General features: G+C 35.5%; 1 protein-coding gene across 2 annotated transcripts; it reads left to right on the plus strand.

Moving 5' to 3' along the window:
- Window positions 1–3031: 3031 nt before the first annotated feature.
- On the plus strand, window positions 3032–24709 carry LOC106062970 (proliferation marker protein Ki-67-like). Of its 2 annotated transcripts, XM_056017613.1 has the most exons (14): window positions 3032–3174; window positions 6632–6726; window positions 6876–6957; window positions 8332–8535; window positions 8654–8743; window positions 8900–9037; window positions 9357–9486; window positions 9673–12167; window positions 12281–12442; window positions 15015–15491; window positions 16183–16223; window positions 16844–16887; window positions 17815–17871; window positions 20144–24709. In XM_056017613.1, the coding sequence occupies exons 2-14, from the start codon at window positions 6641–6643 to the stop codon at window positions 22972–22974; spliced, it is 6837 nt and encodes a 2278-aa protein (XP_055873588.1). In that variant the 5' UTR covers window positions 3032–3174; window positions 6632–6640; the 3' UTR covers window positions 22975–24709. The 2 variants fall into 2 exon arrangements, with proteins under 2 accessions (XP_055873588.1, XP_055873580.1); XM_056017605.1 differs by having other exon boundaries at window positions 8654–9037.
- Window positions 24710–26416: the final 1707 nt, after the last annotated feature.

The raw sequence follows: 26416 nt of genomic DNA on the forward strand, positions 1-26416 counted from the left end.
AATATGGAAAACACAAATCCAACGCGCGATAAATAAAAAAGAACTTATGCATAAGCGTAATTGTGTAATCTGGTGAAAGAATCTCTCGCGCCTCAAATTAATGAAGAATTACTTGAGGTCAACAATTCTCAAAGATAGATTGAAACATTTGGTAATTCATGCTATTGAGCGTGATCTATGTAGGAAACAGAATTATTATGATATGCTGTATGACTTTGCTACACGCAAGGCTCGTAAAGTAGTTCTGTACGTAGTAAAGAATGAATAAAATGCATAGACGAATTTATTTTCTAATACAAACTCTTAAATTTCCCTTATTGTCCGCTTCTCTACCCAAACTTGGCCCCGCGAAATCCGTTTCGCATAGGGCCCCACAATGGTTAAGTCCAGCCCTGCTATTTAGTGACCTTTAAATATACATAGTAGTTTACTTGTTCTCTTTCCATGACTTCTTGGTCACAATGGTGAAGTCCGGCGCTGCTATTTAGTGTTTGTAAAATGTTTTACATGTGTCGGATGTTCCTTCAGAGTTGACGATAGTTTACTTCCTAGTCCAAACCTCCCGCAGGACGAAGGGGGATGGGAGCCTTTGTATAAGGATGTTTGTATACTTAGCCAGAATAAAATTTTTTTTCGCTTTTGCCGACATACATTTTTCCACTTGATTGTTATCCCCTGATGGTGATGGCCCGCACTCCCTCCATAGTGACGCCCACTGGCGGATCCAGGGGGGGGGGGGCGGTAGGGGCGATCGCCCCCCCCCCACTCGGCTGACCCCCCCCCCCGAATTTTAGTATAGAATTCCCACAATTTGTATACGAATTTATTACTTATGTTAATAATATATACTAATTATTTATATTTAAACCTATTTTTAGATTATTTCCCCCACACACACACACACACACTCTAGTATGTTGGTTGATATAGTGGGGTTGGGAGGGGGCGATGGCATCAATTCCGCCCCCCCCCCCCTAAATTTTCGAGTGGGGGGGGGGGCGGTCCAATTTATATGTAGAAATCACAGCTTGCTAACAGAATCAATTGAATATCTATATGATTAAAACTTGTTTTTGGTATTTTAACCGATCTTTATATTTTGTCGTTCCCCTGTTGGCCGATGGGGTGGGGATCGAATACCTCTACTGCCCTTCCCACCTAAAACCTTTGATTGGGGGGGGGGCGGTCCTACTTTTCGGAGAAATCATAGTTTGTGAACAAAATTAGTTGAATTAATATATAAATTTTATATTATGTCGCTCTCCTTCAGGTATTTTTGCCGATTCGGTGGGTTAGGGAGGGGGCGATGCATGTACTGCCCTCCCCACTCTATGAGTGGGGGGGGGCGGTCCTATTTTTATGTAGAAATCATTGTATGTGAACAAAATTAGTTGAATATGTATATAATATAAACTACGTGAACCCATTGTATATTATGTCGCACCACACTCTAATCTCAAATTTTATCATTAGTAAATATAAAATGAAAAAGAGTTGTACCAGGTGGGACTTTCCTCCATGGGACAAACCAATACTTTTTCTTTTTGTATTATACTTAAGAAATTACAAAATAAATAAAATATGTCACTAATATAATTTATACATGCTATAAAATTAAATTCTTTTATCCAGTCGCCCCAACCCTATTCTTTAATGCCAAATGCAATCAGAAATTATAAAAAGGAGTGAGGATTAATCATTTTCACTCTATCGCCCCCTCCCCTTTCCAGATAGAGTTTATGTAATAGATGAGCTCTAAACCCAGATAATCTTTTCCTAGTCGCCTTTTTCCTACCTTTACTCAATCTGATATTTTTCTAGTTAAATAAGTTTTGGACTGTAACTCACAATTTATGCTTGAATTTTATTGAATATTATTTATCGAAAAAAAATAATTTCGGCGGCGATCCTCGAAGCCTTAATGGGGTATTTTATCTTTTCAAGGAACAAATCGGTTTTATTTGCAATGTATTAAGGGCCTAAAAATTTATATTAGAATATTTTTCAACATTATTCAAGGTCCTTTATAATAGGATGAATAATGAGCTTTAGGTCAGGAGAATGCGTTTCTTCAGTGAAGAATGCAAGAAAACGCTTTTCGTGATTGGGCTTCGACCCGAACCCCACTGATGAATAATGAGCTATAAATGTCAGGAGAATGCGTTTCTGTAGTGATGAATGCAAGAAAACGCTTTTTGCGTCGGGGCTTCGCCCCGAACCCTACTGATAAATAATGAGCTGTAGATGTAGGGAGAATGCGTTTCTGCAGTGAAGAATGCAAGAAAATGCTTTTTGCTTCGGGGCTTCGCCCCGAACCCCACTGATAAATAATAAGCTATAAATGTCAGGAGAATGCGTTTCTTCAGTGAAGAATGCAAGAAATGGCTTTTGGCGTAGGGGCTTCGCTCCGAATCACACTGGGGAATCTTACAGCGCTCCCCCAGACCCCCAAGCTTGCAAGAGAAAGGCCTCAACATGACTTTCTTTTTTTGCCGAAGGTTGAGAAACACTGCTCTCTTTTATTCATGGTCATGGTTGATATCAAGTTTTGTGTGTGTGTTGTGGATATTATGGTAGCACCCCATTTTTTTTTAACCGAGTTCGTATTGGGGCCATAGACATATATTTAACAATTTCATCTAGATTCTAATATAGTTATAGCTTTTTTATGCTATGAATTAAATCTAGATCAAAATGATCTATTGTTTGTTAAAATATGATATGCCTAGATAGTAGCTACAGAATCCCAATCTGTCAAATTCTTATAATCCATTACAACGCCTTCCCTACCAATAGCCTTAAAAATAGTTCACTTGGCCAATCATTGTTTTGTTTAAATAGATTGAATGTAGCTAGATCTAGATCTATGAATTACTCCGCTCACGGTCCAAACGTGTATCCTAGAAGATCTAGAAATTAGCAGTTTCAGTCTAGTAATAAAATAGAAGTTTTGTTTACTCAAAATACTTGTGTGATCTTTAAAACATAGTTATAATGTTGTTTCTTAATTGCGTTTGCACTACTTTTTATCCGCGAAGAAACATCCTTTGTATATTCAAATTTGTAAACATATGATGCGCGCTTTTTTCGTGGATATATGTCGTCTAATCGAATGTTGATGATAAACAAAATATTGTTATAGATCTAGTTATGGCATTGATTTTGTAATCAACTGTAAGTTTTAATCACTTTTTGTATGAAGTTATCGTTATCATGAGTTGATAAGAATAAATAATTTGCCTAAATAATCATGTTGACATTGATGATTAGATCATTGATAGATTAGATCTAGATCTAACTTAGAAAAATTAGTAAGTGAAGTAAGTCATGTCAGTCATGATGATTGACTTGATTGATTAAAGTATTAGTATTTTATTTTTAAAGACTTTAAGAGTTTAAAGAAAGTTAAGAGTAAAAAAGACTAGGTAACTTTAAGATCATACCAACTTTAAATTAAAATTATCTATATCTTATCTAGTAGAGATCTAGATCTAATAAAAATTTGAACTTCACTACTAGAGTTATTAGAGTAGTTTGTAGATCTAGATACTAGATCTAGATCTACAATCTACATTGAATTCTAGATCTACATCTCTAGATTTAAGTGAACTAAGACTAGAGTAGAGTCACTAGATCTAACTAAGTCTAAGTCGTCTAAGACTAATAAGTCACTACTAGACTCTAGTAGATCATCGACTAGATCTAGATCATAGATAGATGGTGTAGATTCTGTAGATCTAGACTCTAGATTCTATGACTATATAGACTAGTTCTAGATCTCCAAGACTAAGTCTAACTAAGTGAAGTCTAAGTGACTAACTTGAGTGTCTTGACTAGTCTTGAGACTTTAGTTACTTAGTAAGACTAACTAATGTCACTAAGTTAATATTAAAGTTAGATTATAGACCTACTGACCTACGTTTTTATTCATTTTATGATTTTATTTTTATTGATATGGAAATTTGTTGTTGTTACTAATCTAATCACTAATGTTACAAGGACTCTTGTCTTTTCTAATATAAACTTTATAAAGTTAAGACAACACAACAGAAACATTCACATAGATCATAAGTCTGGTATCTAATAGAGCTAAAAAAGTCTAAATAGATCTTTAAATAGATCTACAACAGACTTACTGACACAACATAAATTAAAGTAATAAATAAAGTTCATATTGTCATAAAGTATGACAGAGTTCAATGATATTCAATGACAATGATTGACAATCACAATTATTATTTATGACATACATGTCCATGCATGATTATTATGATGTTCAATGCTGTTCATGTCATGTTGACATTGTTAATGATTGTTGATGATAACTTAAAATTAAAACTTGGGAATTGATGGCTGTCCAGGGTGTTAGCGGCTTGAATTTAATGTAGATCGAAAATATAGTCTAATCTAGAATTTTATTGTAATATAATTATAGATCTAGATCTGATCATCTATAATAATAATAATAATTTTATTTATAAAGCGCTGTTAACAAACAAAAATGTAGGCTCAAGGCGCTGTAACAACATTACAAACAAAAACACGAGAGCTAAAATGACAGTTAATCTAAAAAGTTTTAAACAGATAGGTCTTAATGTTCTTCTTAAAAGTGGTGTAGCATGTTGTCTGTCTGAGATCAATGGGGAGTGAGTTCAAAACCTTTGGTCCGTGAACTGAAAAAGCATGTAGACCGTATCTTTTGAGGGAGAAACGTGGCACTACTAAAAGCGTTGAGTCCATTGAGCGCAGGGCTCTCTGGGGGACATATGGAGTAATCAGTTCGCTAAGGTACAAGGGCATCTCACTGTTATATATACACTGATGACAAAGTGTGGCGACCTTGTAATCGATTCTCGCTTTCAATGGAGCGTGCGCAAGAGCGTAGTAGCAGAATCTTGTCTAGTTTTTTTAAGGACTATTCGAGCGGCGTTGTTCTGTATACGTTGGAGCTTGGCTATTTTGTCAAGGCAGGAGAGTATGAATGCCACAGCTAGCGTTTTTGTTGACTCTCTTGTTAAATATGGTCGGATCTGGCCTAATCTGCGCAGCTGCAGATAAAGACCTTTGCAGAGCTGACTTATGTGTGGGTCGAAAGATAGTGTTGAGTCGAAGAAAACTCCAAGATTCCGCACTACAGTGACAAAAGGAACATGGCAGTTCGTGATAAAGAGAGATTTTTTGTGCTTTCAACTTTTGAGACATTGTTCCTAGTGCCAATCTTAATTATTGCTGATCTATAATGTCTATATAAATATGTTCATAGACATAGATCTAATCTAAATCTCTAGAATCTAGATTACTGACAATACTGTTAAAGGGTGCTGTGAGACCGGACTGATAGCAGATCTAGATATATATATATATATATATATCTCAGAGTCGTAGTCATACTCATTGCTGATTTAGAATATTGTCTATAGTAGATCTAGCTCTAGAGATAGTGTCACTAATGATTAATGATCTGTACTGACTATAGTGACTAGAATCTAGATCTATATCCTAAGCCCAAGGCACACATGCTTCTGATGAATTTCACTTTTTAATTTTAATGTACGAAATAGCCCATTTAGTTCTATTGCTGCTTGCAAAAATAGTTTTCACTGTAGTGTCGTTAAGATCTAGATTTAGATCTACTTGCAATTTGGTTCATTGATTTCTTTTCCTCTTTTGTGTGTGGTTCTTTTGGCTTTGGTCTGCTACAGATCTATAAAACTGCACACATGTATATTATAATATATATATATAAAGCACCACCTTGAAGTTGAGTTAAACCATAAAAAATGGTCTTAAGTTCTGAAGAAATAGCTGCTGAGAAGTAAGCCACTGTATTAGATCTACATCATTTTTAGATTTTTCTGTCTCTAATTACTTACTTGGGGGTGATAAAAAAACCCACAAATTAATACTTGTTTATAGAATGTTCAATCATATATATCTTTTAGATGTTGTTAACGTAAAAAATTCCTGTTTAAAAAAAAACAAAAACTTTATATAATAATTTGTGAAACTGAAAGATTGAGGCATTGATTTATGGAAAATAAGGGATTACATATTACTAATATTAGTGCCACTTGGCATGGCTTGATCTATCACCAGTTATACTTGTGCCACTGATAGTAGAAATGAATGATTTAGATTTAGAATTAATTGCCTCTGAGCTGATGTCTGGCCTTTATTATAATATTGGGGGGAAATGAAGATTAAATTAAATCTAGCATGCCATGTCTTTCCACATCAGAAATAAAATAGTTCAGAGCTTAAACCTAAAGCAAATACAAACTAGTCTAGATCTAGACATAAATTATGATTACATTAATTCATGGTATGAAGCAGTTGACTGTGTTTTCCAAAATTATGCAATCAACATGATTAACTTGAGATCAATGTATGTGTGGAACTTATGACTTGTCACTAAATGTTTGAGGGTCTGTTTTTTATTTTGTTTCTCGCTATGAAACTGCCTAACTTATCATAAAGAACAATCTAGGTCTACATTCCCTCATCATTTACTTGACATAGATGTACACTATATATATGCTTGAATAGTAATACAATTTAGTAATAAGTTGTTTTTTTTTTTTAGTTTTAAGCTTTTATTAATGATATTTTGTCACCTACATTTTCATTACAGATCAATAAAATGTTTGGAAAAATCGTTGTTATTAAGAGAACTGGGGCAGATGGGGCCCACTTTCCGTTGACATTAAACACTTGCCTTTTTGGGAGGTAAATGCATTGATTCACTGTGTAATGTTTGCATATTTAGATAATTATTATGTTTATGTTAGTATGTAGGTCTTAAGCATACACATATTGATGCTATGTTTAAAAATGAGTGTAAAATTTAACTTTTGTTTTCTTGCACACTAATATAGAGGCCAGCACTGTGATATTCGTATTCAAATGCCAGATGTCGAGAATGAACAGTGTGTTGTTAATGTTGATGAAAAAGGACATGTAAGTTTTTTTTTGTTTTTTTTTTCTTCAGAAAAGTTCAGATAGAAAAAAAAATATACTATAGAAATGTAAAAAAAAAAAAAATATGATCTGATAAGCTTCTCCTTCTTCTTCTAGCCAGCTTTATTGCTGCTGAGCTGTGAGCTCTTTTGCAGACTGTGCTGTTTTTTTCAGTTGTTCAGCACTGCCGTACAGAGTGTTGGTTATGTTGGGCTGTAGTGGAAGTAGGGTCTGCCTAAGGTGGATTAGGGAGGGGCATTCAAAGAGGATATGGTTTACGGTTTCAAAGGGGTGGGCGCAGTGTCTGCAAAGGGGTAGTTGTGTGGAGTTTATTTTGTTCAGGTGGTAATTTAATAGTGGTGTGTGTCCTGTTCTTAGTTGGAAGATTGTAGATTGTTCTTTGCGGGGGAGGAAGTTAATACTGTCCAGTTTGTTAGGCATAGTCATTTCTCTGTACATGGCTCTGCCTGTGTTTCCTGATGCCCATTGGTTGAGCCGCTCCTCTTTGTGATTGTTGACTAACATTGACCTTAGGGTGGGGTAGTTAACAGGTCTATCTGGTTGTTCCATAGATGAACCTGCTTTTGATAGCTTTTCTGCCTTTTCATTTCCCATGATGCCAATGTGTCCAGGGATCCACTGTAGTGTAATATTGATATTTAATTTTGATATCATCTGGTGGATTATCACAATGAGTGTTGTCAACTCTCTTGGGCTGTTTGAGGTGCTGCTGTTAAGTGCTTGCAGAGTAGATTGGGAGTCTGTAAAGACAACAATATCTGATGGTGGTTGCACTCCTTCATATAATTTTTTTTCCACTGTCTGGAGTGCTATGGTAATTGCCTCAATTTCGGCTTGGAAGTTTGAGCAGTAATCACCACAGGGTGCGCTTATCTCAAAGTGTTTATTTTTAGGGAAGACCAGGAAGGCACCAAGACCAGCATTGATGGTAGCTTTGAAAGCCGATCCGTCTGTATAAATATGGATAGCTGTTTTTTTATAGCTTTTGATTGTTTCAAGCGTGCCTACTTTGATAAGCTAAATTAAAGGCAGAATTGGACCTGTGGGGTACCTGTACTCAAGATATTTTGATAACAGACTACATTTGACAAGAAAAACGTAATGTTGATATTTAAAAAAAAAAAAAAGGAAAGTTAGCAATTGAAATGTAAATAGATCTTGATTTTTTAGGTCTAATTAAATAGTACAAACTTAAATGGGCAGCATACTGAAGAAAATAATGTTGACCTTACCACCTTGTTTTAATAAAACCTTTATCAAGTGGTAGCATTACTTGAAAACATTTCTGTTGCTGGGTATAAAATACTATTATATCAACAACTTGTATGTTTATGTTTGTTAACTTTCTTTCAGGTTTTTTTGACAAATTTAAGTAAAGAGAATCCAACACATATCAATGACAAGGCTTTAGCAGCAGACTGCTTGACTGCACTCTCTCATGGGGATATTATAACCATTATTGATAGAAAATTCAGATTCGAATTTCCTTCTGAATCACAATTTTATCCCAAATCTCCTAGAGCAAAAAGTCCCAAATCTCCAAGAAAATCTATTGCAGTAAGTTGATGTTTAATATTTTCTAATCAGATGAAATATAAAAGACATGCTTATATTGTTTGTTTATGTAATCTCTTTTAAGAAAGTTGAAGTATCTCTATACTTTTTTTTTTTTTAGGTTGGTGAGTCAGTGGTTGGATTGAAAAGTCCTGCAAAATCACCTCAAAAGACTCCAAGACCACTCACACCAAGAACAGAAAATGTGCCAGTGAGTGCAGTTTATTCCAAATCACCACAAAAACAAACCAACAAAACCCCATTAAAGGACGTACTGACCAATGAAGTCAACACGTCCAGTAACAATTCCAACTCTATCTCACAGTATCTCATGTCTCCTGCTTCCTTTTATAATTCAACCCCCAAGGGTTTAAAGAGGCTGTCTGAGGCTCAGCAACACAAGTTCACATCCGTCCAAGGAATGACACCTGGGACTTCTTTTCAAGCTGCCTCTCCAGTGCTGCAAGCGAACATAGAAACTATTTCTTCACCATTGCCAGGAAAGGTGAGGAAATTTATTATCTGTATATATATGTGGATTCATTTTACTATTCTAAGAGCTTGTTTATAGAAATAAATCTTCTGATATTCCAATTTAGTTAGAAGGCATCGCATCATATGTCAAATTTGGAAAATTATAATTAACTTATTTGGAAAAGTTAGACAAATTTTATTATTGATTTAAGTTTTATAGTTTTTTTTTTTTTTTTTGTTGTTGTTTTTTGTTTATGAAAGTACAAGTTGTATTATCTAGAACACTTTCTTGTGTTTGAGTTGTAAGGAATTAAGATATGTTAAAAGTCATTGTATATTAATTTCAACAGAAGACTGGCGGAACTCTCTACACTAGAACCAATGAAAGCTTGCAAAAAAGTATTAATCTATTGAAACGGCGATCCATGCCATTATTTGAGCGGGACGAAGAAAGTAAAAGTGAACCAATATCACCAGAAGGTAAAATTTTAAAAAGATGTCAAGTGTATATATCTGTTGGTTTGATTTAAGTGATATTATCAAATAACTTTAAATCTTGTTTCCTAATATATATTTTTTCAGTCAGCTATGACTATATAAAAAAAATTGAAGTATTTTCTCCTCCTTGAAGAAAATTTCTAAAACATTTTCATATTTCTCTTTCAGTTCCAGTAATTGAAACGAACAAGTCCATAACACAGGACAGAAAAAGAAAGTCGTCTACTTTTGTAATGTTGAATGCCAGAAATAAGAGAGTATCTTTTGGACCCAGTTTAAGCCCTGAACATTTTGATAAAACTTTACCCCCAAAAACACCAATTAAAAGAGGTGCAACCCCCACAAGACTTAATCCAGGAAGGAAATCACTTTTGAAACGTCAGTCACCTAAAAGTTTGGCATTACGAAAAACACCTTCACCTCGACGATCATCTTCAAACAATGTAAATTCAGAGACTGCATCTCAGGAGAATCGGGATGAAAGTCCATTTAAACAAGGATCTGCTAAAAAGTCAGTAGGAAAGAGAGTTTCTTCTGCTTCACCACTTCCAGTTTTAAGCTTAGAGGAGAAGACTAAGGAAGTCATTACTCCTGTCCAAGTGCAGTCTCCCAGAGGATCACCTCGTTCAAGATCTCTGACTCCCATCCTTCAAGCAGAAAATGTCACTCCATTATCAAGTAAAAGAGAAAACAGTATCACTCCTAAAAGCAGCTTAGCTAATAGGAGCCTTGCTTCAATTACAGATTCTCCATTTTTATCTCAAGACCTGTTTTCTCAAAAGAGTCCTGTTGCCGCAAACATCTCTCTTGCTTCAGAGAAAAGTCCAACTTCTGCCAGGAAGAAATCACCTGTTGCTGCAAACACCTCTCTTGCGTCAGAGAAAAGTCCAACTTCTGCCAAGAAGAAGTCAGCCCCCAGAGGCAAAAGTGAAGGGCCACAAAATTTAATAAAAGATAATTTGAATACCAAGAGGCAAGTGGAAAAACGAGCCAGATCTTTAGGAACTATTCCACTGGTTCTATCACCACTATCATCCTTCAAAGCCAAACATGTAAGACTTTCTGGACCAAGCCCTATTAGTGTGGTCACATATAAGAAAACACCTGTTGTTAAAAGAGCTGGAAAGAAGTCTGGCGACAAGACAGACTTAATAAATAAATCTGTTAATCTTACTGGGATTAAAGAATTGGTTAAAACCCCAAAAGCCCTTTCAACTAATGATAGTTTTTCTGGCTTGTCAGATTTGTTCACTACACCTGCTGGTAAGCAGGAAGCTGCAATGAACACTTCAGCTGATTTGTTAAATGTATCTGGAAAACATAACCGCACCCCTAGGAAGAGCCTTGTTGGGATTCAGAAAGAACAGTTAGATTCCAGTTTGTCTGGAATGTCTAGTCTGTTTAAAACTCCTGTAAATAATGTGGAGGCTTCGTTGAACAAAATTAATGTTGAAATACCAAAATCTGTTTCTGCAATCAAAAGAGCTTGCACTCCAGATAGGAATTTGACCAAGACACCTGTTGGTCAGCCAGTAGATGTTAGCTTTTCTGGAATGTCAAATATGTTTTCAACACCCACTGACCATTTGGATGAATTAGATGGACACAGAGCAACGGCTAATTTGACTGAAGTTGTCAATACTCCTGCACTAGCTACACCTACCAGAAGCCGTACTCCTAACAAGACCATTAAGTCACCTCAAGCTCAGCCTGAGGATATAAGCTTCACTGGCATATCTGACGTCTTTAAATCACCTGATGTCCATATGAATACTTCACAAAGCAGAATTAATACTCCTAAATCTCTTTCAAATAAAAAATCAGCAAAGGCTAAGACCCCTATAGCAGCAGAGTCTAGTTTGGTTGATATATCTGAATTATTTAAAACTCCTATCCAACACTTGAGTGAAGCCAAACAGTCAACACCTAAATCAGAAGTTATATCAGAGAAAAGAAGTAGAACACCTAAAAAATTCTTTGATGAAATTTCACCACTCTCCTCTTACAGAAAAAAGCAAAGCAATGAAATGTCCACCTTGGGAAATAAGTCACCCTTGGAAGTACCACTGGCTCAAAACAAGTCAACAGTTAGGACACCAATGTCACAAAAGAAATCACCTCTAAAGACACCAATGTCACAAAAGAAATCACCAATAAAGACACCTTTGACTCAAAAGAAATCACCTCTAAAGACACCTTTGACTCAAAAGAAATCACCTCTAAAGACACCAATGTCACAAAAGAAATCACCAATAAAGACACCTTTGACTCAAAAGAAATCACCTCTAAAGACACCTTTAACTCAAAAGAAGTCCTCAAGTCAAGAGACACCTTTGAGTGAAAAGACTGATCTAGCCCAAAAGAAAACATCTAGGGTGGAAAATTCTGCAGGGAAAATAAAATCCCCACCTCAAGACAAGAATAAAGTTGTAGCACTTCGTGCTATTCATGCCCATGTTGCCACTCCAAAATTTGCTGCTTTAGCCAAGTCACCCTCTGCAACTCCCAGATCAAGTAGAAAGATGGCATCTGTCAAAAAAACCATCAGAACATGGTCTGATATAGTGAAGTCTGGAGTACCTAAATCTACTACTGTTGTAAAGCCTTCAGTTTTCATTTCTAAAGTTACAGCTGCTAAAAAGACGCATAAAATTCCATTAAAAGTAAGTATTCAACTATTTGTTGAAACCTCTTAAAGAAGGCTTGTTTTTTTTCTTTTTACATTAAATGTATACTATTTTAAATGATAAATATTTCAAACTGACCTTCATTGCAGCAATCAGTCAAAACACCAAAAACCCCTCGTGCTCTAGCCAGGGCATTAGCTCCCACTACTGGTCATGCCGAGTCTCCTGCTACTATTCTAGTTGGAAAGAAGTTGACAATGAGAGCAAAGACTCCCAAGCTCTTGCCAAGGAAAGGAAGGAAACAGTCTGCGGTAAGTTTGCTTTAGTGTGTGTGTGTTTCTCTTTTGGGTTTTTAACTAGTCTTAATTTATACATGATAATTAGTGAGGCATTATACTTAATTCTACACATTTTTTATTATGTGGTAGCAATATGTAGATGTTAAAATAGACATCTTTATTAAAGATCTGATATATATATTTATATATATATATTTATATATACTTTGATTTAAACTTAAATGATTCATAGTGAAAAGCAACTTTGTATAGAAAAGTATGGTAGTGATAGCAGTGATACATTAAAGTCTTATTTATTTATTTATTACTGTATATTGTGTATATAGTGATGTGTGCTAAATCTAGTAAGAAAAAAACTTCCCCTGTGCTAATGAAAGAAATTTGCTCTTACATCTAGTGGCCTACAAGAATGATAGTTTTCAGGGTTCGTAGCGCTCCTAAAAACTCCTAAAATCTCCTAAAAAATGAAAAGTCTCCTAAAATCCTAAAATTCTCCTAAAAATTGCCGAAAGTCTCCTAAAATTTTGTCCACTCTCCTAAAATTTTTACCCAATATTTAAAAAAAAAAATCTTGCTTATTTCTTGCTAAAAATGTGAGGGGAAAAACAACAGCGTAACTAGGCATTCTGATCGCATGACCTTACGGGCTGGCTGTGTTAATGAGCTGACCAGTGACGCGTCTACACCGCCTTTCACCCACTTGTGAAGCGCGACCTCGTGATTGAAGATGGCCTTGGATCAAGCAAGCATTTCACCTGGCAGTATTTTTCTGAAGTCATTTATTGTTACCACTAAAGACGCGCTAGATCTAGTCTGTAGTGACTATTGCCTATAATTAGAGCAATTACAAGACTAATTTGTAGGCTACACTCCTCCGGGCCCTCCCCACCTAAAATCTTCTTGTTGTAAGTGTAAGACTAAGAGTGACTTCGCGTGGAAAGTCGTAAATCTTCTAGATCTAGCTAGTATCTAGTAACTGTAATAGTATCTAGATTTAGATTTAGATTTAATTTAGATCTAGTGAAGATAATTCGCACCTAACCTGAAAACTCCGTGAATTTTTGTCAATTTAATGATCTCGATACATCTAATGTCTAGATTACTCTAGAAATACGCTAGATTCTAGATTTACGCTAAATCACTTTGAGTCTAGTGAAGATAATTAGCACAAAGAAGTGAAAAGCCCGCAAATTTAGACTCTAGATCTACGGTATATCCAGTGAAGATAATTCGCATACTGCCGCAAAAAGTCCGCAAATTTTAGTGACTTAGATCTAGACTCTAGATCTACGGTATATTCAGTGAAGATAATTCGCACACAGCCGCGAAAAGTCCGCGAATTTTAGTGACTTATGTTTAGACTCTAGATTTACTCTAAATCACTAGAATCTAGTGGAGATAATTCTCACACAGCCGTGAAAAGTCCGCAAAATTTAGTGACTTAGAGTTAAAGTCCGCGAATTTTAGCGAATTAGCTTTATAGTCTAGATCTTCTGTAAATTTAGTGAAGATAATATTCACACGGCAGTGAAAAGTCTGCGAATTTTCGTGACTTTGATCTAGACTCTAGATTTACGCTAAATCACTAGAATATATATAGTGAAGATATTTCTCTCACATCCCTGAAAAGTCCGCGAATTTTAGTGACTTACATCAAGAGTCTAGATCTACTGTAGATTTAACGAAAATATGTCTCATACAGCTGTGAAAAGTCCGTAAAAATTATTTCACTCGTAAAAAGCCAGGGAAACTATATGGTTGAAAATGATTCTGCTAGGAAAAAAAACGCGAATAGGTCTAAACCCCCCCCCCCCCCCCCCCCCCACCCCTTAAATCCAAAAGCCATATTATAGTAAGCAAATGTCAACTAAACATTCAAATAGGCCAATATTGCCCTATATATTACTGGCTCTGTTTATGAAAAGGATTTAAGTTAACTAATAGAAGAATAAAACATTACCTCAAATGCACACCATGACTCTAGTATCTATAAGATACACATAGGAACTAAAAATGTACATTTCCATCACAGAGAATATACATCATGAATAAGGCATCTCTATGAATGTTTCTTATTTTTAAAAAAATGGAAAAGTAACCATTTGTAATGTTTTTAAATAAATCTTTGAAAAAAAATGGTTGTTTGAGGTTTTGGGATGACAGTCAAGTTGTTACTAGATTAAAAGATAACTTTCATTACATTTTCTGTGGACATACCACAGCTGATAACATTGTTTCTGTGGCATATTGGCAAGATATTTATTATTTTAAAAATCAAATAACAATAATTGATTTGATAAATGCTTAGTTTTGTGTATGTTTTACTATGTATCACACAAACGGATAGGAAACACACACACACATCATACATTTCATCCTTAAAAAACCTCCTAAAATCTCCTAAAATTTTGTCATGGAAAAGTGCTACTAACCCTGAGTTTTAAAAGTTGTCTTCTTTAACATATACATCTAGGTCTAAATATTATAGTTGTAGATCTATTAATATACTTTAGCCCATGTGTTACACATTGAGGTCCTAAATTACTTTTTTGATGAGCAAGCATGTATTTTTTTTTTTCAACAGAGCAAAATGTCCAGAGTTTCTGTTGGCAATACAAGCTTTTCTGGGCTACCCGATATGTTTAAAACCCCAGAAGCAACTTCCTCTGCTGATACAAGTGCATTATATGATCAGATTCCAGATACGCCAAATGGACCCAATGAAATGTTTGTATCTCCACTGTCAGAGACCAAAGAAAAACGGAGAAGCGCTAATTTAGTTGGAGTGCGCGAACTCTTTACGTACAAGAAGCGTCAGTCCATGAATCTGGTTGGGGTGAAGGAGCTTATGAAAAGTCCAAAATTACCTGGTCGACATTCACTCTCTCCTACTGCATTAACACGTCTGATGAAGACCCCTCATGCAGCTCAGAAACCTAGTCAATCTAAGTCCATGTCAAAAATCTCCCCAGTTATAACTCCTTCAGGCTTGAAGCGTATGATGAAAGTTCCTACCTATGTTAGCCCTTCAGGGGTAGAGACTTTATTCACTGAAGTTAAGGTATTGGCTACTTTTCTTTTTTTTTTTTTTTAACATGATTTGCATTTTAATGAAACCTGTATTGCAAGTGTAGGGCATATTTAAAAACAAATTTTTAGCTGCATGTCTTCCAAATATTAACAATTGATAATTACTAGCCCACAATATTTTCATCCATACAATTTAGTGGCACTAAAAGCCTATGGAGCATCTTGATTTCTTTTAACTAATCTTTCTATTCAAATCTCTCCTGATCTTTTCATCTTTATGCCTGAACCTCAATCCAACCTAGATTATTGAAAGATAATAATTTTTAATATAACATATTTCGTTTTTTTGACATCACTTCAAAACCTACTAGTTGAGAAACATTGTGTTCTATGAGAAGTAAAAGGTTGATGATATCTTTCCCATACAAACCATTTTCATCTGCATTTGACAAGTACTCCTGTATTTATTCAGCATTTGGCGAACTGATAGTAGTAAAGTACCCTTTTAGCTCTTGTAATCTTTGTGGCAGAAGATGTAAAACTCGTCTGTTTCTGTGGCACATGGTTAACAAGGGTGTCATGTGGTCACCAGAATGACCAACTGCCTTTACTTTCCCTAACTACTGTCGGATACCCATTAGAATTGGGTGGGCTAAGGATAGTCTTATAAAACATTTATTTGGTACATTTATTTTAATTGATTTGTGCATTTCTGTTTCCAGGATGCAACCCCAAAGTCTTCTAGAAAAGGGAGACTATCCAAGTGAGTATTCTTTTATTTGTACCAGAGTGAATTTATTTAAATTTTGTAAATTTTCACTTGAAGTCTAATGCCACTTAAGTTCTACTTTTTAATTAATTCTGTTATCTTCTTTCTTTTTCAAATTATAATTATGGCCATGGTTTTGTCAAACACCTTATAAATTATAATAATGAAGTCATAATATTATACTGATGTAAATATATATATATATTTTAACTATTTTTCTTTAATTCAGCTACAATTTATGTAAGTTTGCTACTATGATTCCAAACACAACTATTTGAATATAGAATATTAGGATTTGCCTTAATGAGTGTGTTGTTGCTAAGTAATACTGAGCTTGATGGAATTAATATGGTATTTGTATATACCTCTCTCTATATTTAAATTAATACTGTAGTAAAAAATATATTGTGATCAACACTCTTTTAAAGAGTCTGCATTCCCTCCCTTTTGAAAAATCCTTTCCCAGTGCTTTAGAAAACTAAAAAAAAATATTTTTTAAAAATCATCTTATTGTCATTTCTACAGCTTGATTTAAATGCTTTTATCTTCCTGACTCACATTCATTTTTTTGGTCATTAAATATTTGGACTTTGTTCTTTATTATTACTTAATAGGACTCCCAAAGAGGATGCTTCTGGTCCAAAAACTGCACCTACAGGTAATTGAACAATATAAATTGATTCAATAATTAGGAAATGGATTATTACTTACATATATATATATATTATAGAAAAAGGTATATCTAATATTGCCTTATTATGTTTTTCTTCAAATTACTTTTCAAATAATTTCAAAGAAACTTTAATAGGGTGATGATGAAATTGCATTTAATTAGGATTGATGGATATAGGAATAGTTTTTTGAGATAAATGGTAAGGAAATGGTACATTATTATAGTTCATTTATAAAGATAATTGTCTCAAAAACTCAAATTTCAAAGTATCATCAGTAAAATAGTAGTTGTTATTTTATTCTTAAATGTTTAAAAAAAACAACATGTTTATCCATTTTGTATTAATGTGATTCCTGAACTTTTGTCTAGATTTTCCTAAAGTGTGTATTTACTTTGGCTTTTTTTTTCATTCATTCATATATCGTCTCATCCATATAACTCAAAATGTTAGTTCCTTCCTTGGGCTTCCTCAGTCTGTTAATCTCAGTACTATTTACAAAGCTTATATCAACCCACTCTATCTGGTAAAAGGGTTGTACACATTATTTCTCTGACTTCCAATCTCAGATCAAGTCACATTCATATGGGTTAGACCAATGTGTACATTTTAAAGATTTTTTTTTGTGCCATAACGACATTGGAGGATTTGCCCCAAAAATCTAGTTAAGAATAAACACTGCAAAACTTGTTTAACATGACCCTTTGTGATCGACACAGGCTTTCACATGTAAAATATTTTTTCTTACCAGGAATTTTCATGATTTTTCAAAGCTGCAGACAGCTATGAATATAGTAAAAAATTAAAATCAGTTATCTTCTCCACATTATTTTGCATGGATAACTTAATGACTGCACATCATAAGTGTGATTTCTACAAATAGCTTTTTCTAACTAAATTCTTATTGATTTCAGAAAATGAAAATTCAAGTGTTGTTTCTAATGCATCATCTGAAATCAAACAAACTAAAAGTAAGTAGAAAATGATTTGGCAACACTTGTAAGCAGGAGTTAAGAAGTCTTAAATGAAATAGATGGTTGTAAACTTTTTCTTCACATTATCATTTTTAAGACTGTTATCCAGATATTTTACCTACCTATCCCTTGTCTGTTGACCCGTTGGGGCACCAAGTAAGATTTGTAGACTGTCTTTCTCCATTTCTCCCTGTCTTTTGCCTTGTTTAAAACCTCTATCAATGGCAGGCCCGTCCATTCTTTTATGTTGTCCTCCCATCGCTTTCTCTGTCTGCCACTTCTTCTTTTTCCTGGTACTGTGTCCTGAAGGAAGGTCTTTGCGAGCCCAGTCACAGTGGATCTTGCAATATAGCCATATATTTTAAGCTTTACAATAGTTAGCAGATTATCGTGGGGTCTGAATGCTGCAGTAACCCTGTCTCTAATCTCTTGGTTTGTGATGCAGTCTTTGAAAGTGATGCCTAGGATCCTTCTGTAGCATCTCAATTCCATTGCTAGGATCCTCCTATCTAGCTATGCAGTCAGCGTCCAAAACTCGCAAGCATATAAAAATGTGGCCATGACCAGGGAGCGCATCAGTCTGATTTTGGTGCCGAGGGCCAAGCCCTTGTCTTTCCAAATTATTTTCAGTTTTGAAAGGGCTGCTGTGGACTGTGCTATTCGGGCCAGTAGTTCGGGTTTTGTTTCTTCATCTGAGACGATAGCTCCGAGGTATTTGAAGCTGTTAACACTAGTCAGCTTTTCACCTCCAATACTGATGCCTCTTTTAAAGCCCTGTTAGCTATTGGTCATAATTTGTGTTTTTTCTGCATTTATATGCATGCAATATGCTGCAGAAGTCTTGTCAATGCACATCACCAGGTCAGCTAGTTCTTCTTCTGTCCCTGCTAGGCCATCAATGTCATCTGTGAAGCGGAAAGTTAGTGATTCTTCTTCCTCCAATGCTAACAGTACCGTCATAGCCCTCGAGAGCTTCTTCCATTATCCTTTCAAGGAAGATATTGAAGAGTGTTGGTGAAAGTAGGCAGCCTTGTCTACTCCAACTGTGGTTTTGAACCAGTCCCCAATATTATTGTTGAAGTACACTGCACTGGTGGCATCCTTGTAGATATATCCAGATATAGCAGTTTCAAAATGTGAAATAGAACATTGAGAAAGATTCTTTGAAGTCTTAGTTGATTCAAAGAATTTTTTTCCTTTCAAGACTGAAAAGCATTTTTCCTATGAAAAACATTTGAAATGTTTCCCCAATTAAAATTAATCTGAACTTTTGTTTTTAATTCCTTTAATCAATAACAAATACAAAAATATTTCACAATTAGAAAAATGTGAACAAAACTAGGTATCTTTCTTTTTTATTACACATGCAAACACTCTCAATATTGATTAAACTAAATACCACACTAAAAAATAGTTCCACCTTGTTCTGTGATTTATTGAATAATGCATTGAAAACTTTTATTCTAAAATCTTAACTAGATATTGGTTTATTATTTCAATTTTTACAGTAAATCTAGATTTAGGATTCATAGATAAAAAATTCTAAAATTGCATTTGAATAATGCTCATGATTGAGAATTGGATCTAGATCTAGACAAATAGATATCAACAGCAAATGATAACAATGAACTTCTGAAGTCAAAACAAACTTTACAGATTAGCACCTAGATCTAAAGTAGTAGATAATAGATCTAGATATTTAGATTATTCTACATCTGCCTCTAGAGCATTGTGTCTCTTGCTAAAGAACTCAGCAGAGATTAAAAAGCTTTCTCACAGTTGTCTTTTTAACAATTTTAGTAGACCTAGAGTAAAGCTGTTTTTTCACTCATAAACAGTGAAACAATTAGGAATTTAGTTCATACAGTATACCAAACATTTCCAAAGGTAGAAGCATTTTTTGCTTCCAAACACATTTTCTTCCTAATCTAGTTTGTTTTGAGAGAGATTTTTTTTGCTATACCAGACAATGCATTAATATATCACGTTCCAACTGCCTGGAACAGACATAATGCTAGATTGTGCAAAAAGGAGAAAAAGTTGTTGCAAGTCTCTCTTCTAAATGTACAAATAAACTGTGCCTTGCATGTTTTGTTTGTGTGTGTTAATTCAGCTTAAACAAATTTATATATAACTTAAACATTTTTGTGCTTTATTTATTTTAAGAAGATTGAAATGTGACACTAGGGACACTATTATAAATGTTTAACATACAAGTTCTAATGCAAACTTTTTTATGTAAAGTTAAAATTGTTTCACTGTATTTCAGCTGGCAGAAAACGAAAGGCTGGTGACATTGCTATACAAGCTCCTTTAAAAAAAATGAGAGCTTCCTCTCAAGAAATTGACGAGATGAAAGAAGTGGTTGCCGTGAAAAAAGGTCGAGGCAGAAAGATGAAATCTCCAGAGAAAACTGCAACAGAGCTTGATAAGGGTCAGGACCAAGTAAAGATTACTTATGAGCCTGCCCAGAAAAACCTAAATGCTGAGAATGCTATAGTTCCAGAAAAAGAGGAAGTTAGTGTCTCTTCTGTAATTTCACCTGTTGCCAGAAGAGGTCGTCCAAAAGCTAATTTAAAAGTAGTCACCGCACAAGAAGCTGAACCCAAACCCACTGCAGTAGCTAAACGCCATGGACGTGGAAAGGCATTGTCTGTGAATGTTGACCTTAACAAACCTGGTTTAGAGGAGTCTTTGACAGAAATATCATCTCAGGATAAATTTAAAGACTCTGCTCCCAAGAGAGGGCGTGGAAAGGCTTCTTCTAATCTCATGGTGGTTACTACTGAAGAAGTAGAATCACAACCCACTGCGTTAACTAGACGTCAGGGACACAGTAAAGCTGTGTCTGCAAATGTTGATGAACAAAATAAAACTAGTTCAGAAGTCTTTGTGGCACCATCATCCCAAGTTGAGCTTTCAGTTGCTACAGTCAAAAGAGGGCGAAGAAATGTTTCAAATCTCCCTACAGATGAATTTCAACCTGAAGCCAATGCTAAACTTCGGGGGAGGAAGGGCATTTTAACTGTAAATATTGATGTTTCTAACAAAACTGGTCCAGAAGAATCAGTGGTTCCTCATCAAGCAGAACCTACTATTGCTGCCCCCAAAAGAGGACGAGGACGTCTTGCTTCAAACAAAACAATTTTAACAGATGTTCCTGGCAAAGCTAGTCCAGAAGAGTCTGTGGTTCCACATCAAGCTGAACCTACTATTGCTGCCCCCAAAAGAGGACGAGGACGTCTTGCTTCAAACAAAACAGTTTTAACAGATGTTCCTGGCAAGGCTAGTCCAGAAGAGTCTGTGGTTCCACATCAAGCTGAACCTTCTGCTCCCACAAGAGGACGAGGACGCTCTCCTTCAAAGAAGACTGATGTTCCTAACAAACCTGGTCCGGAAGAGACTGAACCTACAACTGCTCCCAAGAGAGGTGGGCGACGTGCTGCTCAAAAAGATGAACAACCAGATTTAAACAGTCAAGACAAACCCAAGGAAAACCTTGCATCAGTTTCCAAGCGTAGAGGCAAAGGAAAAGACATGAGTACTAATGAAACTGTTGAAATAATTGAGCAAGTTGCTGAACCTCAAGCCAGAAAAGGCAGAGGAAAAGTCAAGATATCAGAGCCTGTGGAAACAGTAACAAGGTTAGGAAAGACAAGCGTTTCAGATAATGAACCTGTAAAAGAGACTATACTAACACAAGAGCCTGTCAAAAGCAAGAGAAGAACTAAGGCACCAGAATCAGAACAAATATCAAAATCTGCATCAATTAAAGCAAACAAGAGCAAAGTCAAATTCAGTGTGTCTGAACTAGTTGAAGCACCTAGCATAGAGGTAGCCACTAGAAGAGGAAGAAACGAAACTGAGCCAGTTCCTAGTGATGTTAAAATTGCTGCTAAAAAAGGCAAAGGAAATACTGTCACTGCATCATCTGAAGTTGATACCTCAGAAGTGAAGTCCACAAGGACTGGAAGGGGTAAGAAACCTTCAGTCATTACAACCATTGAAGACACAGTTGCTAAGATAGGGCTAGATGTTGAGCCTGTTTCATCCAGCAGTGATGTTGCTGTACCAGCTGTAAAGTCCTCCAGATTAGGAAAGAACAAAGCTGCATCTAATGTTGTCCATGACATCCCATTGAGCATAGAAAATGATACCAGTAGGGGTAAGCTGAAAGCTGATGAGCCTGTCACATCTTCTAGTGATGTTGCACAAGTAATTGATACAACAAAACAGCAAGAGAATGTTGGGAAGGCAACCAAGCAAGGCAGGGGTAGACGCAATGCATCCCCTGTTAAAGAACAACCCACACCCTCATCTCCTGTTAGAGGCAGAAAGACAGGGCAGGCGACCAAGCAAGGCAGGGGTAGACGAATTGCATCCCCTGTTAAAGAACAACCCACACCCAAATCTCCTGTTAGAGGCAGAAAGACCGGGCAGCTAACCAAAGCTAGCCATTTAGAGACAATTCCTGCATCTGCAGAGTCACAACCCCACACTGGTGGAAACAAAAGATCAACTATAAAGAATGAGCCCACATCTTCAGAGACGATTCTCTCTGAGAATTCTGCCCCTATTGCAAAGTCAAAAGGAAAAGCTAAAGATGTGACTAATTTACCTTCTAGAAGACAAGGAAGAAATACAGGTACAGCAGATGCTGCACCTGCTGAAAAGTCCACCAGAGCTAGGAAAAGGGCTTTGATCACTCCAGATGATGAAAAATCTACCCATGAGGTAGACGCTTCTCTAAGCATGAGAGGAGGGAAAAAAGCAAAATTAGAATTGGTTCCACTTAAAGACATTCAGGCTTCGCCTGTGCCCCACCAGCAGAAAGCTGGAGCTAAGCGTGGGAAGAAATCTAACAATGTTGAGTCTGAACACGCTGTTCCTGCTAAGCAAAGCAAGTCCTCAGCCAATGCTAATACAACTTCTACCTCCAACTCAAAACCCACAAGATCATCTAAGTTGCAAGACATAATGGAATCTACCATTGAAACAAAATTACCAGCCAAAGCCAGGGCGACCAGAGTAACAAAAGACAAGGCAAGCCTACCAGAGCCTGTGGAAGTCAAACGTTCAACCAGAGGCAAAAGGAAATAAAAAAAAGTCTTGACTCATGAGGTTTCCATTCCATTTCAGTTTTCACTCATACGTTAACTAATTTTACTAGTACGGGGGGGTATGTACAAAAAAATTTGTGAGAGGCATCAGTTTGCTATAATATTCCACAAGTTTTAAGTACTTATAATTGTTACTACCTATAGGGCATTCAGCTCATGAGGCAAGAAACAGAAATATGATAGCTGCCTTTATCATGTATTTACCATTTGTATCATACTGTTATTTATATACATATATATTTTTCTATATGGTTTGTATTATTCATTGCACTTTCAAGTTCCAGGATTTTTAGCTATGTGACAGTATAGTCGATTTTTGTATGTATATACTTTTATTGAACTCAGTATCTTTCTCATTACATCAAGTCATGTTTATCATTACGTTTATATGCCTATAAACTAAGTATTTGTATTTTAAATTACAAATGTTGTATTTGAAAAGTTTACCCATAATTTCTCTGGCTTCTTAAAGAAAACACTCTTTATAAAATGTCCTACCCTCTTGTATTTTTTTAAGATAAGAAATGGAAGATTAAATATGTGCCTGTTTTAATGTTAGCTTTAAAGAGAGAGTGTTTGAGTTGGTTTCTATTGCTCTGAAGTTTAGGTATTCAAAACTAGGTTGAACTGATTCCATCAAATAAGAAAAGAACTAAATTTAAAGAAAACTCCTATTTAAGCTGACTCAAATAATGTTCATAAAACCATTATTCATTGTTGTATTAAAATTAAAAAGAAAATTTTTTTTTTTTTTCATTTGTAGATACATTGGCTTGTAAATAAAATATAAATATATATGCTTAGAGTTGTTAAACTATCTTTAGTCCTCTGGTGGTTTCAGATTGAAATCATCATATTTATGTTTGATTTTATTGCCACTCAAGTTTTTATTTTTATTTTTTTTACTCAAACTTTAACAGCATGGTTCTTGCCGCTCCTGTTTCCAATGTAATGTAAATGGCCTATATGTCTTTTCTGATCCTGTTCCAATGTTGAATCAGATTATTCAATTTGATTTCTAATTTTGACTCTGAGGCCTTACCTTGAAGTGTTCAATTTATTTTTTTTTTAGTTTTGAAATTCAAATACATCCATTGTATTCATTAATTCAGTTCTACTCATTGCTGTTACATTTTTTTTGTTCAGATCTTTTTCAAATTGATTCTTTAAATAATTATCTGTGTACCTTTATTGACATTGATGTGAAAGCCTGTATTTAGTTTTCTGTTTTCAATGAAATAGTTTTGTTAAAAAATATTTTTTTTTAGTTTTCTTTTGCCTTACAGTACTGGTACTATGTAAATAGGTTTGTTTGTTTTTTTGTTTTATAACCAACATTACAGTTCCCCACATAATAGAATTGTTATATGTTGGAGCTGTTATTATTAAAGATGCCATATTTGTTTTCGTAGGTTGTTTGGTCAGGAATTAAGTTCGTTCAAAGTACTGGTCATTGAAAGCTTATTGGGACTGATACTTAAAATGAATTAACTTTTTTTTTTTGTTGCCTGTTTTTCTGCAAACAGGGTTTTTTTTTTTTTGGTTCTATAATTTAATGAAATAGAACTGCAATAATTGATAAGAACAATATCTACCGGTATATTAATAAATGCACTTTAACTTGATTAGAAAGTTCAAACCATTTAAAAGTTGAAACTTGTTTTGAAATGTAATTGGGAAAAAACATTTTCGAAATAGATTTTCAAATCATTCAAGTGTTTATTTTGTGCTGTTATTTATGTTGCTAATAATATAATTGGTTCAGCAATATAATTTTATACATGTGTAATATACCTACTTGGGTTCAACAATTGTCAGTAACCTAGACTTAGACATCGAGCTGACAAAAAGGATAGGAAAAGCTACCACAGCATTGGCAAAACTCTCCAAGCGCGTCTGGGAAAATGGTAAATTGACCACAGCGACCAAAATCCTAGTCTACAACGCCTGTGTTGTGAGCACTCTCCTTTATGGCAGTGAAAGCTGGTCAACATACATGCACCAAGAGCACAGATTGAATAGTTTCCACTTGCGCTGCCTGAGACGCATAATGGGCATCTCTTGGAGGGACCATGTCTCCAATCAGGAAGTTTTAAGATTAGCCAATATGAACAGCATGTATGCTCTCCTGACACAAAGAATATTACGCTGGCTCGGACATGTCACCCGCATGCCAGATGGTAGAATCCCGAAAGATATCTTATATGCTGAGATTGTGGAAGGAGTCAGACCCAAGAGCCGCCCAAGACTAACATATAGAGATGTCTGCAAGCGAGACATGAGAGCCTCAGGCATCAGCGAAAGTATGTGGGAAAACATAGCCAAAGACCGGATTGCATGGAGACAGACTGTGCGTGCTGGGACAACCCTTGCTGAGAACAAAAGAATTGAAGCGGCTTTAATCAAGAGGGATAAAAAGAAAGCTGCCCTGTCTGCTAGCCCTAAATCAGAGGCATACACATGTACGAATTGTGGCAAAGTCTGCCGTTCTAGAATTGGCTTGATTAGCCACACCAGATTCTGCCCCGTCTCAAGATTAAGCCAAAACCAGTGACTCATTTGGGCGCATCCATTGCCTTTCGAGACAAAAGGAGCCATACAATATTTAATTAGTCTAATGATTTAGCTCCCCTGCCATTGATGAAGCCTGTTTAGGGTTGGAGCTATCACTAGTCTGTACTGCAATGATACCATTGATTACTATAAAAAAAAAATCTGAGCTAAGACTGAAGAAAAGTTATTTTTTTTTACACTCCTTTTCTTCAGGAATCTGTATTAGTATCAATGTGGTTTGGGTCAAACCATGTTTAAGATATCATTCCTTTCACTCCCAGCAAAAATTAAAAAAAAAAAAGGGGGTGCTCACCCTGTAGATTCTTCAAATATCTGGTTTGTGAATAGAAGGGTGAAGGTGATTATAGATGCAAAACCTGTGATCCTGTTATAAATTTAAGAAAAAGGGGGCATGGGGAGAGGTCCATGGCAAAACAAACATCTATCCTCTCCTGGGAACAAATCAACAGAAGCCTGTGGGTAATGCTAGTAAATAGCGTCTAATACATATATAATATTCAAGATAATGGGAAGGACCAGATTTAGACTTGCCAAGGTGTTCACTATTTTGAGATAAGACCCCCTTATAAGGGTTCACATATTGCTATAAGTTCGAGTAAAGAATTATGTTGTTTTACGTTTTTGGATGTTCCGTCGGAATTTAAATCACAGGACAAATGGGCAGCCCGGAATAATCGAGACTACCAAGATCAAACACAATGTAAATACTCGATTTAGATCTAAATGGACCTCATTCACCAATCGTAAACAAACAACATTTATCTACGTGATTCTATATATCTTCTATACAAATTGTGTAATCCATAAAGGCTGTCACGTGATACGTACGGTATTTTTCATTGTTTTAT

Source organism: Biomphalaria glabrata, chromosome 1, assembly GCF_947242115.1.
Source record: "Biomphalaria glabrata chromosome 1, xgBioGlab47.1, whole genome shotgun sequence".
Lineage (NCBI taxonomy): Eukaryota > Metazoa > Mollusca > Gastropoda > Planorbidae > Biomphalaria > Biomphalaria glabrata.